Consider the following 18,917-nt stretch of genomic DNA (forward strand, 5'->3'; position numbering starts at 1 on the left):
GATAGATGTCGCTCATGTTTTCCATATGATACTCAATGTTTATATTTTTCGGGATTTAAAAATTCAATTTTTTTCAGTTTTTTTCGTTTTTTTTCAAAATATGTCATATGATGATGATGATGATGTGGGAGTTATTGGCACACCATTTCCAGCATTAGAAGCAGATGAAATTGTCTCTCGAAGATTAGACGTCGATCAAACTGTACGAGATGAACGAGGAAGACGACGATTCCATGGCGCTTTTACCGGTGGTTTTTCTGCCGGTTACTGGAACACTGTCGGTTCAGCTGAAGGATTTACACCGAAAATTTTTAAATCATCACGTAAAGATAAATTCAATAAAGATGATTTCAGTTCAAAACCAGAAGACTTTATGGATGATGAAGATTTTGGATCGTTTGGAATTGCGCCGAAAAAAATTCATACTAAAGATGATTTTGTGGAAAACTTTACACTATCAAGTAATTGAAAATTTTGTTAAATATAAAATTATTAATTACATTTTTCTTTCTAGGTTTAAAAGATTCTCATCTAACATTCGACGAAGTGATAAGATCAGTTTTTCAATCGAATAAAGAATCGATTGGAAAACGATTATTTCGTAAAATGAAACGAACTGCTAAATTGGAGCAAAAAGATTTATATGATGATGATGAACCTGTTGATATGAAAACTGATGATAGCCATTCGGCGACGATGATATCATCGAAAATTAATCGACATGGTCTTGGCTACAAAGGAATGTTGAATTCAAAAGATTTGGATTCCACAAGTGACAATAAACGAATACTTGATTCAGGAAATGCTGTTTTAGCCACAATGAAAAGTGGAAAAAGATTAAAAATTACTGGCGAAGCTTTTGGTTATGGAGCGTTGGAAGAAGATGATGCTATGGATATTTATTCACATGATGATCTATCACGATATGATTTTGAAATCGGACCTGTTGCAACAACGAATAAAACAAAACCTAAACTGAAAAAACCTTTTGCTACCAATCAAAATGCCACTGAAATTGATGGTTTCAAACAATTTAAAGAAAATTTTAATTTATTTCAAAATATCAAACGTAAATATGCACCACCAGAATTGCCCAATGGATGGAAACCAAGAAAAATTGTTGAAATATCAAATTTGAATCGAAAATCTCGATGGGATAATGTAAAAAATGATACAACAATTCAATCTGAACCTAAACAACAAAAAATACTGAATGCAAATCTAAGAGCCGTAATCCTGGGTGAAAATGTCGTACATAAAAGTGGTGTGGCTAAATCTGAACAAAGTAAAGAATTGGAATTTTCCAAAACGATAAAACCAGCTATTATAACCGCAAATGTACCAATTTCAAAAACTCCTCTATCTGGATATTTTGCATCAAAATTCACACGAAGTTCATCCACAACGATCGACGAAGATCAATTGACAGCAGGACTAAATACATTTGAAAATGTTTCATCGACATCATCTTTATTATCAGATAAAAAATCAACAGTGGAAACGAATCAAACAGCTGAAAATTTAGTTCCTATCCGGACGGTTTATGAATGGCATCCACATAAAATTGTATGTAAAAGATTTGGTGTACAAAATCCATTTCCACAATTTCCCGATGTAGTCGGTATTGTTTGTATGCGTGAAAGTGATAAATCACTTAATATGATTGCTCGAACCAATTTGAATCAAGAGAAAAAATCTTTATTTGTGAATATTTTTTCTGAATTAAATTCAACAACAACAACAACAAATGATATTCAACCATCATCATCATCATTATCGAACAAAACTAGTCAAAGTAATGATGATGATGATAAAACCGTTGATGATGATAAAAAGAGACCAGCAACAGATCTAAGACCTGAAATAGTAGAAAATACAATAAATGAAACCGAACAACAAATGCAAAAACCGAGACCACCAATCGATCTATTTAAATCGATATTTGCATCTGATGAAGAAGAAGAAGAAGAAGAAAATCCCACTGATTCGATAGAGAATGATAATTCAATTTCTAAACAACAATCATCTGGTGGTATATTTGCAGGAATTGATTTCGATCAATTAAATCAAAATTTTGATCCTCGTTTGGATTCAACAAAGTCCAATGTATCAATAGATAAAAATGATAAACAGAATGTTGATGAAGACGATGATGATGAATGTTATGGACCAGCCTTACCACCCGTATTATTATCTAATCCTGAATCAACATCTATGGCTTCATCATCGATTCATATGATCAATAATGATAAACATTCGAAACATAAAAAAATAAAAAAATCTAAAAAGATGAAAAAATCCAAAAAGAAAAAATCATCATCATCCACATCAAAACATTATTATCATCGAAAAAGAAAAAGGCATCGATCACGATCATCATCTAGTTCGTCAGACAGTAATAATGATGATAATAATTACAACGAATCCAATATTGATCAAAATGTGGAAGATAAATTAATTGATTTTATCAAAAAAATTAAACATCATTAATTATTAATGCCAATTAATTGGCATTAATTAATCACATCTTTCATCGAAAAATTCAATCAAATGCATCCTGATTAAGAATGGAAAAAAAACATGATTGAATCTTGTGTCTAAAATGTGCGTGATATTGATTAAAAAAAAAAAAACATTGGCAAGCATATTTCAACAATAAAAATACCATTTTGGCATGATCAGGCACGATAGATGATAATTTTATTTTCGTCTTTCTTCATGTTAATCATGTCACATCATGATAATGATGATGATGACCACTTTTTTTCGGGGGTTGAGAAATTTGTGCATGTGTTTGTGTGTGTGTCTGTGATTATCGTTGATCATGATTTATATCAATTTTTGATTCTGTGCCATATAATGTCATATGCATTTTATTTGAAGAGATAAAATTATATGTGTTGACTGTATAACGTTTGGTTGTTCGTTGTTCATTCAATTCAATATAAAATAGAACGTCTAGAATCCAATTTTGTATTCATTATTTCAATCAATAACTTGTCCAAATCATCGATCAATCAATCAATATCATCACATCATGAATGCTGAAAAATATTATGAAGAAAATTTCGAAACTCGTGCCATACATTGTGGACAAGATGCAAGTCAATGGAATTGTCGTGCCGTTGTACCACCAGTGGTATTAGCTACAACATATCAACAGACTGGTCCCGATGTTGATTCGGTTTGTTTTTTCTTTTTTGGTTATAAATTCTATGTTCTTATTTATCATCATTATTTTTATTATTAGGCTTATGTTTATAGCCGAAGTGGAAATCCAACTCGTCATTCGTTAGAGAAATGTATAGCTTCATTGGAGGATGCTAAATATGGTTTGTAGATCATATGCTTGTTATTGATGAGTTTTTATTGGATTTTTTCCCAATTTTCTCATTGTTAATTCAACAGCTTTAACCTATGCATCGGGATTATCCACACAGATGAGCATTACATATTTGCTCAGTGCTGGTGATCATATCGTTGCCGGTGATGAACTTTATGGCGGTACTAATCGATTTTTTCGTACATGTGCATCAAAATTTGGCTTAGAAATTGAATATGCTGATTTTCGTCAAGTCGATCAAGTTATCGATACAATTAAAAGCAATACAAAATTGGTTTGGTTCGAAACACCAACAAATCCATTGTTAAAAGTTAGCGATATTCGAGCCGTTTGTGATGCTGTTAAGCAGAAAAATCCAAAAATAATCATAGTTGTGGACAATACATTTATGAGTCCATATTTTCAAAAACCATTAAATCTTGGTGCAGATATTTCGATGAATTCTATTACCAAATACATGAATGGCCATTCCGATGTTATTATGGGCTGTATATCGACAAATGATGATGAATTATTCAAACAATTGAAGTATTATCAAAATGGTATGTGTGTCTATATTCAATTGAATCTTAATCGTTTTAATAATTAATGATTTTTAGCTGTCGGTGCTGTTCCATCACCATTCGATTGTTTTCTAGTGAATCGTGGATTGAAAACATTAGCTGTACGTATGGAACGTCATTATAAAAATGCTTTGGCCATAGCAAAATTTCTTGAAACACATAAAAAAGTTAAAAAAGTCATCTATCCAGCATTAGAATCACATCCAGATTATGAAATAGCCAGGAAACAAAGCAATGGTTTTAGCGGTATGATGGGCATGCATATTTGTGGTGATATTGAAAATGCCAAAGAATTTCTATCACATTTGAAAGTATTCACGTTGGCTGAAAGTTTAGGCGCTGTTGAAAGTTTGATCGAAATACCCAGTCTAATGACACATGCATCGATACCGAAAGAAACACGTGAAGCATTAGGTATATGTGATACATTTATTCGAATTTCGGTAGGCATCGAAAATGTTGATGATTTAATCCACGATCTAGATCAAGCATTGAACAAATCAGAAATTGTTATACCAGAAGGTGCTTAATTGATTATTAGAATATGAAAAACTCACATTTGTAAATTTTTTTCACAATAATTTTTTTTAAAAAAAATTTTAATTAAATAAAAAAAAATTAAAATAAAAATCATCAAATAATTTTTGTTATCATGTTCTTCTTTGAATTGAATATTTTTTACTATGTAAATCATTCAATGTAACTTTTATCTTTGTTGAATTACCGGAATCATTGGATTTTTTCACTAGAATTTCATTACTGCCAATTTGTACGATAATCGATGGTGTAATCGTACCATCTAATGATGATTCAAGTAGAATATTTTGTCCACGATGAAACCATTTCTTATCGTAAAATAATTTTCCATAATCGATTCGTGCATCGATGCCCACAGTATCGGATTCGGTATAATTTTTTTGGCTATTTGAACTATTACGATGATGGTTATTGGATGATTTTGAAAATAGTATCTTACTGATGAATTTTAAATCTTCATTGATTTCTGAGTCTTCAAGAAGAAAATTTATTTGTGCTGGTGATGTTCGTCGACGTCTGTCCGGCAACGGTGTTGGATCATTTGGACGACGTCGTAATTTTCTTGTTGTCAATGTTTTCGGTTCTGATGTATCATTCACTAGTTCAAGATTATTATCGGTTTCCATAATTTTTTTCTTCTCTTCAAGATCAGAAATTAAACTTTCAATTAATTCATCTTTTCGATCACGAAATTCTTTAATGGCAGCACTTTCTTCAATATTATATTCATTTTCAATTAATTTTTGTTCTAATTTAAAATTACATTCAATAAAAAATGAACGTTCACGATAATCGAAATCAATATTATCTAATTGACGTAAATAATCAGGATGGCTACCATTTTCTAGATGTATTAATTGACTTTCAAGATGTGATAATTTATCTTGATAAATTTGTTCTTTAATTTCATATGTTGAATCAAATTCATCGATACCACCACAACCACCACCGCCATTGCCACCAATATAACCACCATCATCATTATAATATTTCATTGATTCTGTTTCACTTGCATCTTCAGTATCTTCATCTGAATCACCATAATCATGGTTATTATCAATATCATAATCATAATCATTCATCATTTTTGTTGTTGAAAAATTTCGTAGGTTTTAAAAAAATAAAAAAAAACTGTCCGAGCAAACAAAAAAATTTTTGTTGTGAAAAAAAACCATTCACGTTCATCATTCATAAAGTACATTATCAATGTATTATTTTGATAAATTGAACAACAGATGGCAGTGGCCGTATTTCGAACGAAATCTATCGATTGTGTGGATTATTGACTTGATTAAAAAATTGGAAAAAAAAATCAATTTTTTAAACATTGATTACATATTAAATATTTGCCAATATTTTCCATCCATTCACAACGACATTGATAAATTATCATGATAATAATAAATGAACTTTTCTTTTCAAATCATTATCATATAACAAGAAAAACATTGTACATGGTCATAAATATTATTTCGTCATTTTGTTTCAATTTTTACCAGCCTAAAGAGACCAGAATTGTTCAATTAATTAAAACGACTTTTTCTTACATCTATCCATTCATTCAAATGGTTGGTTGGTGGTGGTCAATACTGTCAACAAGATAATCAACAGCTTGTCTTTTTTTTTTTTTTTTTGGTTAACATTTCATCTATTAAAAGAACAAATCACGACATGAACATGACAGTAGCACAGTGAAGATCATCTTTATTTCTCATTGAACATGATGAACACACACACATTTCCATCTTGGCCAAACATTTAAAAAAAACTGTCATGAGATCCATATTGATGGATCGAATGTCCAAAACGAAAGAAGAAGAAGAAGAAAAAAATGCATGTATAACACAATGTCAAATTCATCGTTTTAATTTTCTTTTTTTTCTTCATTTTAGGTTTTTCAATTTGCGGTTCATTTTAAATCGTATCGAGAAGCATTTTTTTTTGCCTCGAAAAAATTCATTGAATGACGAGAATGACAAATTTTTCATTTTCCTGTCGGTTTTTCTATTTCTACTTCTTGTTTTTCTCCTTTGATTTGATGGAAAAAAAGCTTCTTTTTTTGATTATTATTGGCCATCATCATCATCATCATTATTTTTAAATATGATGATGATTGACATTGAAATTTCAATTTCAACAAAAAAAAAAAAAAAATAGAAAAACATGACGATCAATTTTCGTTGTCATTTGAAAAATTATCATCATTTTTTATTGAAATTCACAATTTATAGCTACTGATCACATCTCATATCGATTTCGAATGAAATCGATAATCTCGATTATCATCCTATAATCATCATCAATTTTTTTTGTTCTTTTCTTTTGATGCAATTATCTTCTATCTCTCTCGCTCTATTTAAACAATCGAACATCAACTGTCATCAAGCTATCATCATCATCATCGTTACCGGTCTATTGTTTTTTTTTCCACCATCCTCCAATTGTTCAAAAATCTATCGATCGATCAATCAATCAATCAATAAATCCATTTTGAAAATGATAATAATAATAAATAAGCATCATCAGTATCATCATCATCATCGAATTGTTATTGTTAAGCGCGATTTTTTTGTTTGATTTGAAGTATAAACTGTATATATTTGTATAAATGAACTTTAAAATGTAAAAAAAAACTAATCAAGAATTTCTATTTTTCTTTCTTTTTTTTCTCTAAATCTCTATAGATGCTGAAAAGTTAATTTATTTTTTTTCCAGAGAAGAACTATACCACTCTAAAATAGATACACTCGCATCATATACAAACAAACAAGCCAAAAAAATATTTATAAACAAAAAAAAACTGACTGACTGGCTGACTGATGGTTTTGTTTGTCTATTATTGAAAGCTGAAGAAAAAAAAACATCAACATCGTAAATTCCATTCCATTCCATTCATTGATTGTGAAATAACGATTGGATTCTTCGATATAAATTCGAGAAACAAAAAAAATTTTTTTTTTTTTGAAAGTTTACACTATTACAGCATATGTGTATAAATCGAAAGTGATCATCATCATCATCTATAGATTTGTTTTTGGTCATCATCAAGATAATCTTGACATTTTCGAACCACACTACTATCATCAATTTATATGTGATAAATTAAAATGGCACAAATCTAATAATAATAATATAAACTCTCAATATGTGGTGGTTGGCCATTTATATATAATGAATTGATGATATTGATTATGAAATGAAATGAACATTTTATTATAAACAAATAATAATTTTAAAGATTATCTTTCCAAATAATAATAATTTGTTTAAAAAAAAAAAAAATTTTTTTTTTTGTAAATTTGATATTTTCAAAATATTAACGGTTACTACTACTGTGTATGGATCATATGATGGTGATGATGATGATAAACAAAAAGTGACCGTTCGAATTTTTTGTTCGAATGTTTGTTGTTTTGAATCACTATCTCTCTCTGTGTGTGTGTATGTGGTATTTTTATCATGCTGTGGTGGTTTTATTTCAACTGATTCGATACTGAAATATAAAATCAGCCACCATTTATTAAAGTCGAATGGTGTGTTTTTATTTTCTCTTATCATTGTTCCAAAATCGATGATGGATTCAAACAAATTCTGTATACAACCACCATCACCACCAACACCACCACAGCCAGCCGAACGAAGAAGAAACCAAGCTAATCGAATAAATGTTTGTTGTTTGTAAAGAGATCCAACAACAACAACAACATGTCATTTATTTTCGTCATTTTGGTTAATAAAAACGGGCAATTTGTAGAAATATAACAACAACAACAACAAAAAAATCCAGATACATCCACCTCATCATCATCATCATCATTATTATCATTATGATGATTGAGATCATATCGAAGAGGAGTTGGTTTTTATAAAAACCAGACCACAAAAACAACAAACAACCACATCATCATCATATGAATGATGATGATTGCATGTCCGTACTGTATACAACAAAGATCGGGAAGAGAAATTATTCAAAAGCATCCAATGAGAGAGAAAAAAAAACATTATTCAATGGTATGGTATAGAAGAAAAAAAATCAATTAAATTAAACGTGAAAAAAATAAACTTTTTCTCCACCACAGCAAAAAAAAAACCATGTGTGTGTGTGTGTTTGGAATTTTTCTCAACGAAATTCTTCGGAATGAACCAAGAATTTTTTTTTGAAAATTGTTTGTTTGTTTGTTTATGTATCCAAATTAACTTTTTTGTTGTTGTTGGTTCGTTTGCTGAAATTAAATAATTATAGAGTCAGAATTGTTTGTGTCTGTGTGCGTTTTGAGATAATTTTCTGTTCATCTGATAATTCAATTTCATCTTCATTTCCAGTGCTTCATGATAGTTTCCAATGAAAATTGTTGTTTATTATGTTGGATTTAACCAATATTTTTTTCCACTTTAATATTGCCCATGACAAAAACTTATTTGTGACTTACAAAACAATTTCCAGGTTGTTGTGTGATGATCAAAACATGAAAACAACAAAAAAATGATTATTGGTTGTGCCATAAGAAACATCCTTCTATTTATTTCTTCCTACTTTTCATCCGTATTTCTATATATATAGAAACACTGTGTGTGTGTGTGCTGACGATAATAATAAAAATAAGTCTGCCTTTTTCATTCAAAATGGTGCCTAAGCCACACACCATTGGCGGTGACTATTTTCGATCGAAACAAAAAAAAAATAGCATACAAACTGAATGAAATTGATTGTGGTTTTTTTTTCGAAGAAAACATCCACACTTGTGTATTTCGTTTGTTACATCATGTTGATATTTTTGTTTTTGTTTTTGTTTCGCCGTTATATTCATGTGATGTGAAGATTTAAATTTTTTTTTTTCGCAAATATCAAATATTTCGTGCGGTTATTTATTTATCCATCCAATAAATGAATGAATTTGATGATTGTGTGAATTTTTTTTTTTTTTTTTTGATGATCAATTGATTGAATTCGTGAATTTTTTTTTTGTTAATATTTACATAGTAATAATTTTCAAAGATAAACAAAATGGATCTAGGTTTTTTGCCAAGTTTTGCACAACAATATTCAAATATTTTATCCAATTGTTCAAATTATCATCCATCAAATATATCATCATCATCGTCATATCCATCAACATCGATTAATTTGAATCATAATCATAATCATCATCAAGAAGAATCAACATCACCATCATCATTAACATATTATCCAACAAATTATCATGTTTCAACAGTTAATAATAATAATAATGATCATAATTATTTACCAATAACTAATTCATCATCATCATCATTTCCGTCTGTATATCATCATCATGCTGCTCAACATTATGGTTATCATCATAAACCATCTTATTCATCATCAACGTATCCACCGCCAATACATCCGGTGGATCATCATCATCATCATCATCAACATCCGGATCATTGGAATTCAATGGAAACAACAAATAATTTCATTTCGAATACAATTTGTATGGAACCAATGATGACAAATAATAATGATAATAACAATTTTGATTCACCACCAACGGCAACAACAACTTCATCAACATCAAGTTATTGTTATCTGGAAAATAAACATAATGCTCGTCCACAACAAACGATGAAATGGTCAACAACAACCGCATCATTGATGGAAAATGATAATGATGATGATGAAAATGAAGATTGTAGTAGTAGAAAAAATCATGATCAAAGATTAGCCGCTTTAACAACAACAACAACAACAACGCCGACAGGAACAAAAACCGAAGCTATAACCGGCATTGATTCAGAAAAATTTAATTATTATCCACATATAACCGATAAAATGAGCGGTGATGATGTTAATAATAAGAATCATTGTTGTTCATTTGAACAATCAAATTCAATGGAAATATCTGATCATTGTTGTAAACAAACAACAAACAACGACGATCATGTTGATGATACTGTTATTTGTGGCGATGATGGTGTTGGTGTTGTTGGTGATGATGAAAATTATATAACAATAACACGAACAACATCAAATGGTCAAATTATAAAAGTGGTCACAAAACGACGTTCAGCAAATAAAAAAGAACGTCGTCGTACACAATCGATTAATAGTGCATTCTCAAATCTACGTGATTGTATACCAAATGTACCGGCGGATACAAAATTATCTAAAATTAAAACCCTACGATTAGCCACTAGTTATATATCATATCTAATGAAAATATTGGATAGTCCATATGAAAATTGTACAAAATTATTAACAGAAGGTTTTCGTGCCGATCTAACCAATGCCAAACGTTCAACACAACAGAATCGTATTGAAACACAAAATGTAAGTAAATTCTTTCAACAATCAATCAATGATTGAAAAGTTTTTGTTGTTCATTTTTAAGAAACAACAAAAAAAAAAAAATAATTAAGATAAACAAAAATATTACTCCCCTGTATGTGTGTGTGTGTGTATTCGTATGTTCAATGTTTGATTTTTGTAATGGTTGTAGGACATATACACAAACACAACAAGAAGTATAGAAAGATTATCAAGTTTGTTTATATTATATGAACATGTCAATCTTTTAAAAAATCTTTATTTAATATAATGATGTAAGATTGAAAATGAAATGCATCCATCAAGAAAATGTTTGTGTTTTTTTTTTAACTAAAAACTTTTTTAGAATGAAAAATTGATCAATTTTATGATGATAACGATTTTTTGTTTTTTTTTTGTTTGACTCTGGATATCAAGGTTATCATCATTAACCATCGTCTTCAATGATGATGATGATGATAATGATGATGACCTCGAATATTTTTTATTTTATTCTATGGATTGATAATGATAATTTTTTTTATTATTATTATTCAATTCATTCACATATCATAAGATTGTCAACACTAATTTTTTTGTCATATATTTGCAACAAATTTGACATATCGACATTCGATGGGAAAATTTTAATTGATCTTCACCCACCATCATGATCGTCTCCCTAGAGAGATTGAGTGATATATGATCTTTTTTTTTGTTTGATAAAATGTATACATTATTTCGAACGATGATGATGATGAACGATTCCATTCCGTTATTCGATAGTTCGTAGGTCGTTCATTCGTTATCGAATCAAAGATTGTATAACAAAAAGAGAGAGAGAGAGAAATAAAAAAAACGACAAAATCAATGATAATGAAATATTTGTGAAAGTTTAAAAAAAATGATAAGATGCTAAATGTTATTTTGTTTTCGATACAAAATTTTCACAATTTATTTGTCTGGCCATGTTGTTTGATTTTGTCCATTTGTCTGTGCATTTCATATCTCTCGTCTGGACATTGGTACATTTTATTGTTTTTATTAGATTCAGACAGGAAACCGAAAAAATAAAAACAAACCTATTTTTTATCAAAAAGTTCGTTAACCCTTTTTTTCTTTGGGTTTAAGAAAAATGTCTATTGAAGAATGAAGAGATGACCCTTCTTTTTTTCTTGGTAAATGCGATTAAATTTCATCGAAGAGCAGAGAGAGTGAGGACAAAATACAAACGATACAAACGTTTAGAATCTAGGGTACTATAGAGATAAATGTGAGACAACAACAATTTTTCCCAATTTAAAATCACGTTGTTACATGTATGCACACAAACACACACACACGTTTCACTTTTTTTCGCATTGTGACAATTGTGATTTCATGAATAATTTGAAATTTGAAACTTTAAAATAAAAAAAAACGACTATAGCCACAGTATGTAATACATACATGTGTGGCCTCGAGACATTTGTATTTGTATATGTGAAATAGATGTGAAATGTTTGTTAATCAATATGTACATCTGTTATAATGTCTATGATTTTTTTTTTTTTTTTTGAAAAAAATTGTTGCAATTTTTTTTTTTGATGATGCACACATATGACACAATGTTTCAATCCTTTCCTTCTTTTGTTATTTATTTATTTTTTTCAATTTTTTTTTTTACTTTTTTTCCAGGAAATTCAACGACAATTACGTTTACAGCAATATAAACAAGCAATTGTGACGAATAAAAAACGTTCATCAAGAAGTCATCACCATTCGAGTAATAATAAAACAAATATAACAGCATCATCATCATCATCATCATTTACAAATGAAAATATTATCCACCATCATTCACATCATTCAATCGATCCACATCATCGTCATCTTTCTCATTATAGTCATCAACAACCTTTTGATCTTAGTGTGGAAAAATTATCATCATCCACAACAACATTGGATAGAAATATTAATCCGATTGAAACATTATCATCTTCATCAGTAGCAGCAGCAGTAACAACAACAACAGATGAATTATCATTGGATAAAACAACAACAGCAACAGCAGCAGCGACAACATCTGATACAATATATAATTCATCTACAATAGCAACAGAAACAACACCGATACCAACATCAGCAATTCATAATGATGGTGATGGAATGACAACAACAACAACAACAGCAACAGCAGCAACAATGATGATGATGGTAACACAACCACGACCACGTTGTCGTACCGGTTGGCCACAACATGTTTGGGCATTAGAACTTAAAAATTATGATCAATGAATAATAATGAATCAACTAAACACATAACACACACACACACACGTGCGTGCTTCAAGAAAATTTTTTTTTTTTTTGATTGTCATTGAGAACATCTCATTTTCCTTCTCATGGTAAATCATTTTTTTTCTTTTTTCTCTCCATTAACAAATTTGATTTATACGGATAATTAGGTTATCTACACGTGTGCAGAAAAAAAAACAAACCACAACGCCAATCATGTAATCAAATTTTGAAATTTTGTTGTAACTACTACCGGTCGTGTAATTTGAAACCAAACGATACATGGTGAATGTGAATTCTATAATCAAATACAAATTTTTTGGCTAATCCATCATCAATTTTTTTTTTTCGTTGGAAAAAAATTTTTCATTTTTCTGTGCAAAACTTGAAAATTGATTTTAAATTTTTTTTTAAATAATTTTTTTTAATAAATTTTCTTTTTCTTCCTTTCAGAATTCACAAAATTAGTAAAATTTTGATTTCAATTTGGAAAATTTTTTGCCGCCTCAATTCCAGATAGAAAAGCTCCATGTACGGTGGAAAAATATTCTTTATGGGTCGCTTCACCACTGAAAACGATTGCAGGCTATATATGTGTGTATGAGGAAAACAAAAACAAAACAAAAAAATTAAAAATTGCAAAAAAAACACTACTTCGGATACATACCAATTCATCATTTGGTTGTAGATAGATTGGTTTTGATAATTTTTCAATATCATCAGGTGATGAATGTTTATGTATGAAACTATATGATCCAAATGAAAATGGATCCATTCCCCAACGTGTTACAATCACATTATCGGCCATTGGAAATTGTGGATTTCGAAATATTCGACGAAATTGTTTAGTCAATTGTTCATTGATTTCATGTTCATTCAATTGTTCCAATATTCGTGCTTCATTACCAGATATCCAAAGTTGTATAAAATGATCTGATATACGATAAATGGAATAGATTTTTTTATACCATGGTTTACTATGGTCACTTTCGTTGGTTTCCGTTGTTTTCTCCACAATCGAACCATCATCATAATCATTCCATAATAACATCATTTCATCGATAGTGACGCCATCTTTTGTGAATACATCGAATATTGTACTTTTAGATGAATATTCCATAAAAATTTTATCAACAATATCGATACCCATCCGATTGATACATTTGATTTTATATTCAGGTAATGGTGGTTCGAAAAAATTTTCTTTTACATATTTTTTCAAACAACCAAGTGTTATTGTTAAAACTAAATGTTTACATTCAAAAATCATTCCATTTGAACATTCGATTCGAATTGGATATGAATCATCGGCAATTTTTTCAACAGATTTTCTACTTAGTCCTGGCCAACAAATTTTTCGGACAGGTGAATCAAGAAAATATTGAAATCTATTTTGATCCAAATCAATTTCTTCAATATCATCAAGTAAAACATTTATCAATGAATCATAACCTAATGGAATTGTAATATGTGGACCTAGATATTCTTTATATTGATCAAAATATTGTAGACTAACATCATCCATTGAATTACAGCCACTTATGCATGTTTCACGTTTTATTAATGAATCAAATAAGCTACGAATAATTGTTCGATGTGTTGTCGATTGATCCGAATCAATTGCCATCAATTCATTTTCAATCCATTTATTAATTTCGGCATCAATATATTTTCCCATTGAATCATTGTAAAATTGGATTTCTTTTAAAGTTTCTCCATCATCATCATTATTATTAAATCGTGAAGCTTTTTTTAGTGTCGATGAATAAACATCATATACTTTACGTATCCAAACGGTATCGATATCATCACCATTTTGACATATTTTTGCTTGAATATTATGAATAGAATTATTTGATTCAATATTTGAATCGATAATTCTTTTTTGATATAATAATTCATATATTGGATTATTAATGATACCATGAATCCAATTGGCACCGATTTCAATTTTTTTCTCTTCAATTTTTGTTTTCATGGTCCATATACGACCACCAAGACGATTTCGAGCTTCAATGAGTCCAATTGTTCCTGGAAAATTTTGTTTCAATAAATGTAATGCTGTACTTAATCCTGAACATCCACCACCGATGATGATTAGATTAAATTTAAATATTTCGGACATATTTATCACAAACAATTGATAGATATATTCTATATAGTTAATAAATCACAAACACTGATCACAATTTCACGAGAATTTTTTTTCAGTTCACACGGTACTTTTTTTTGGGAAATATTTTCGAATCATTTTTTCTGACATTCGGAATAAATTTTCTAGAAAATCAAATCTTTTTAGCTGCTGTTTTATTTATTGATTAGCGATGATTTTGAAAATAAAATTAAAAAAAAAACGAAAATTGAAATAAATATTGAATTGAAAAATTACATAACAATCGAAAAACAAAACACGGACTAGGCCATCCATCAACCGAATATTAGTGATTTAAATTGTTTCCAGTGATGTCGTATTTGCCCACATTGGTAATGAATCCAATGAAAACATTGGAACACCAAGAATAAATAGATTGCAGAACATTATTGTAATGCAAATCATTTTCGTCACAAATCCTGGTAATACCTGTGATTGAAGATGAAATTATTCGGGTAAGTAAAACAAACAAAAAAAAAATGATGATTCATGATAATTACCGTATCAAATGGTTTTAATTTAGCATGTGATGCAACCAATGCATTTGCCGGTGTTCCAACTGGCAATACGAATGCATATGAACATGATAATGTTACCGGTATGATGAAAAATAATGGATTTTTATTCAAAAATAATGCCTGTGAAACAAAAAGATTCGATTATCATCAAGTTTTTTTCACCACCAAATTTTTGCCACACTTACAATTTGACCTGAAATTGGAAGAAAAACCGACGCAATAGCTGAATTACTGGCCAATTCGGTTGTAAATGAAGCTGTCAAACTGATAATCACCACAATAGACCAAAAAGGTAATTCATTAATTTTAACTAATTGTTCACCGATTAATCTTGTTAGACCAGAGCTCTAATGAAATGGAACGAAAAACAAAAATTAATCGAATCAAGATTATTCAAATTGAAAAAATTCGAATCTAACCATTGCAGCATCAGCCATTGCAAATCCTCCACCACGCAACAAAATGACACCCCAAGCTAATTTTGATTGAGCAAATTTCCAATCCAATAATGATTCACTTGGAAATGGACCAAATGGGTTACTTGGTATACAAAACAATAGAATGACCATCAATATAGCTGGTGTTGTATCTTTGGGAATGCTGTGGCATTGAAGAAAAAAATGTTTTAATCGTCATTCAAGACAATTATTCTAACAATACTCTTACATATCATGTCCTAACATTCGTGCCCATCCAGTCAAGAATTGTGGATCACGAAACATCCATAATATGATCAATACAACGAATGTTATGCATACAGCAATCTCATGAAATGTTATCGATCCAAGTTCATTATATTTCTGCATCAAAGCTGTTGTGGATGTATTTTTTACCTGTGCATTTATTCTAGGCCTATAATCAGACGTTTGAAATATAGCAAAAACATATTGATCAACAGGAAACTTACTTCAAATAAATCATTGTGATATAACACCAACAAAGAAATACGCTCAATATGGTAGCAGGAAGACAAAATAATAGCCATTTAGTGTAATCAACATCTGGTACATTTCCATAAAATCTGAAGAAAAAAAATTACACATTTAATGGAATTTATTTTCGAAATGTCAAATACATCACTTACTGATCTAAAACAAATTGAAAAACTAAATTCGGTCCATTACTGGTCAATGTTGATGTACCGCCGATTGTGGCAGAAAAAGCGATACAAATATATAGCAGCCTACGGATATAATCTAATTCGGGTGAGATCTTTTTTGAATATTTACGTATCACATCTGATCTTTGAATTTCGATTGTAGGATTTCCATTGATCATTTCTAATTCGGGATTTTTGTCTCGATAATTATTGAATATTTCATTGACAACCACATCAGCTATTGGCAATATCATTGCCGTTGCAGCCGTATTAATGATCCATATGCCTAAAAACATTGTAACGAACATGAAACCAGCGAAAATACTACGTAAATCATTTCCAATGAAAATCAATACACGAAATGCGATTCGTTTATGGAAACCACTTTTTTCCATTGCAATAGCAATAATTAAACTAGCCATGAAAAGCATATTTGTTGATTTTAAATATGGTTCACATGCTTTTTCAGTGGTCGCTAAACCGAACAATGGAAATAAAGCTACCGGTATTAATGCTGTTACTGCCAATGGTATTGGTTGAAATATCCAATAAATGATCATAAGAAGTACGACAAAGGCACATCTTGATTCCTGATTCAAAAAACAAAAAAAATCAATCAATCAATCAAATCATTTATTTCATTATACAAACTTACCGTAGAATGATAATTGAGCCATAATAATGGTGATAGTAATAAAGGTGTTAACAGCAGAATAAGACCATCTTTACATCTTACTAGAATATTTGGCAACATTTTTTTTTCTCTCAACAACAACAAGAAAAATTTTCAAATGGTTCAAATATCAGCTGTCAAATGATGAATTCTTCAATCAAACAACGAAAATTCTTCGAAGTAAAGTTGGATTTTTTTTTTTTTTTTGGTTTTCGTCGTTTTCGTTGATGTAAATTTATTTATTGTATACAGTTGTAAACTATTGCCGTCTTAATTGTAAACTGTTAATGATGATTATTGTCACATATAATAATCATATTATATCGACTTCCTATGGCATTGATGATGGCATGGATTTGTTCATACAAGAAGAAAAACAGAAATTTGCCCATTAAATTGGAAATCATCATCAGTCAAAAAAAAAAAAAAAAAAAAAAAATTTCATTGAACGTCATCATAATCATTATATTATATTAATTCAGTGCATCAATATCCATATATCAACAACAAACAACAACACGCGAACTAGAGAAAAAAAATCAAAATCAAATCGTCGATGCAATATAGAAATATATCAATAATACATCCATATTCCTTGTATCTTTACGTTATATATCGTCAAAGTCCAATGTCGAAAACTTTTGTGTGTGTGTGTGTTTTCATTTATATTCAAAAAAGAAAAAAGTAATTTGATGCTGCTCCTGATGATGATGATGATCAATCAATCAATAATTATATCAACAAATATTGAAAAGTTTTGCCGTGAAAAAATTCCAACGAAACAATTTTGAATTGTTGATTTATATTTCACAAAAGTGTTACGATCAAGATATGTTTGTGTATATGATTTGATCGAAATGATGACGATGATGTTGATGATTGTTATTATTGATTATCAATAACGTCAACAACGACAACAAAAAGTTTATGAACATCATCTTCATTATCAATGTTAAAGTCAAAAAAATTTTCTTTTTTTTGAACTCATCTAGAACATTGAATATTCAGCCAGATTTTATCATATTGATTTGAATTGAGAAATTATCATCATCATCATCATCATCATCATTGTTTCATCATCTTTAAAGGTAAGAAATAATGTTCAAGTTTAATTTCAAAATTGAATCACCAAGTTCTTGAGTGAACATAAAACACATATATACTCTTGGCAACGTGCTTGTCTTTGTTGTTGTTGTTGTTGTTGTTATGATGATGTTGTATATATATGTTGATTCACTATTTTCATATAAAACTACATAATCACTATATAATCATTCTGGTTCAGTGTTTTTTTTCTTCTTCTTCACTATAGTTTCACCATGTTCACCCAGGGGGTACGACGGGTTTTTTTGTTTGTTTGTTTGTTTGTTTGTTTGTTTGTTTGTTTGCTTGCTTGCATTTTTTTATATGTCTAAAATAAAATCTAGTTATGTGTATTATGATGATAATGGATATGTCTAATACATAATTGAAACAGTGGAATCCCG

At 29.5% G+C, this 18,917-nt stretch overlaps 6 protein-coding genes and 1 long non-coding RNA gene across 10 annotated transcripts; 4 read left to right on the forward strand and 3 right to left on the reverse strand.

The window, feature by feature from the left end:
- Positions 1 to 25: 25 nt before the first annotated feature.
- LOC124499722 (uncharacterized) lies at positions 26 to 2,747 on the forward strand. The gene is made up of 2 exons (XM_075735790.1): positions 26 to 461; positions 515 to 2,747. Exons 1-2 carry the CDS (start codon positions 26 to 28, stop codon positions 2,488 to 2,490), a joined length of 2,412 nt encoding a protein of 803 aa, XP_075591905.1. The 3' UTR covers positions 2,491 to 2,747.
- Positions 2,545 to 4,536, forward strand: Cth (Cystathionine gamma-lyase). 2 transcript variants are annotated; one of them, XM_075735793.1, is made up of 4 exons: positions 2,545 to 3,184; positions 3,251 to 3,332; positions 3,409 to 3,891; positions 3,943 to 4,536. In XM_075735793.1, exons 1-4 carry the CDS (start codon positions 3,038 to 3,040, stop codon positions 4,434 to 4,436), a joined length of 1,206 nt encoding a protein of 401 aa, XP_075591908.1. In that variant the 5' UTR covers positions 2,545 to 3,037; the 3' UTR covers positions 4,437 to 4,536. The 2 variants fall into 2 exon arrangements, with proteins under 2 accessions (XP_075591908.1, XP_046918920.1); XM_047062964.2 differs by having other exon boundaries at positions 2,550 to 3,184; positions 3,409 to 3,885.
- On the reverse strand, positions 3,186 to 6,269 carry LOC124500140 (sin3 histone deacetylase corepressor complex component SDS3). The gene has a single exon (XM_075735794.1). The coding sequence runs from the start codon at positions 5,526 to 5,528 to the stop codon at positions 4,557 to 4,559; it is 972 nt and encodes a 323-aa protein (XP_075591909.1). The 5' UTR covers positions 5,529 to 6,269; the 3' UTR covers positions 3,186 to 4,556.
- A 72-nt stretch (positions 6,270 to 6,341) lies between these two features.
- On the forward strand, positions 6,342 to 7,440 carry LOC142598217 (uncharacterized). The gene is made up of 2 exons (XR_012832521.1): positions 6,342 to 7,035; positions 7,128 to 7,440. It is a non-coding gene; the product is annotated as an uncharacterized LOC142598217 (long non-coding RNA).
- Positions 7,441 to 7,927: 487 nt separating this feature from the next.
- Positions 7,928 to 13,439, forward strand: LOC124499947 (uncharacterized). 2 transcript variants are annotated; one of them, XM_075735791.1, is made up of 3 exons: positions 7,928 to 8,457; positions 9,428 to 10,735; positions 12,389 to 13,310. In XM_075735791.1, the coding sequence occupies exons 2-3, from the start codon at positions 9,452 to 9,454 to the stop codon at positions 12,986 to 12,988; spliced, it is 1,884 nt and encodes a 627-aa protein (XP_075591906.1). In that variant the 5' UTR covers positions 7,928 to 8,457; positions 9,428 to 9,451; the 3' UTR covers positions 12,989 to 13,310. The 2 variants fall into 2 exon arrangements, 1 of the variants encoding a protein (XP_075591906.1); XR_012832520.1 differs by lacking the exon at positions 7,928 to 8,457 and having other exon boundaries at positions 8,746 to 10,735; positions 12,389 to 13,098; positions 13,159 to 13,439.
- On the reverse strand, positions 13,438 to 15,113 carry LOC124499946 (spermine oxidase). The gene is made up of 2 exons (XM_047063942.2): positions 13,656 to 15,113; positions 13,438 to 13,574 (listed from the first exon to the last, which is right to left on the reverse strand). The coding sequence occupies exons 1-2, from the start codon at positions 15,111 to 15,113 to the stop codon at positions 13,470 to 13,472; spliced, it is 1,563 nt and encodes a 520-aa protein (XP_046919898.2). The 3' UTR covers positions 13,438 to 13,469.
- Positions 15,114 to 15,280: 167 nt separating this feature from the next.
- LOC124499945 (Na(+)/citrate cotransporter) lies at positions 15,281 to 18,272 on the reverse strand. Of its 2 annotated transcripts, none has more exons than XM_047063941.2 (8): positions 17,413 to 18,272; positions 16,743 to 17,347; positions 16,566 to 16,679; positions 16,325 to 16,510; positions 16,078 to 16,258; positions 15,844 to 16,005; positions 15,641 to 15,778; positions 15,281 to 15,569 (listed from the first exon to the last, which is right to left on the reverse strand). In XM_047063941.2, the coding sequence occupies exons 1-8, from the start codon at positions 17,509 to 17,511 to the stop codon at positions 15,435 to 15,437; spliced, it is 1,620 nt and encodes a 539-aa protein (XP_046919897.2). In that variant the 5' UTR covers positions 17,512 to 18,272; the 3' UTR covers positions 15,281 to 15,434. The 2 variants fall into 2 exon arrangements, with proteins under 2 accessions (XP_046919897.2, XP_075591907.1); XM_075735792.1 differs by having other exon boundaries at positions 16,325 to 16,504; positions 17,413 to 17,552.
- Between the last annotated feature and the right edge of the window lie 645 nt (positions 18,273 to 18,917).

The sequence above is a fragment of the Dermatophagoides farinae genome, chromosome 2 (assembly GCF_024713945.1).
Source record: "Dermatophagoides farinae isolate YC_2012a chromosome 2, ASM2471394v1, whole genome shotgun sequence".
Lineage (NCBI taxonomy): Eukaryota > Metazoa > Arthropoda > Arachnida > Sarcoptiformes > Pyroglyphidae > Dermatophagoides > Dermatophagoides farinae.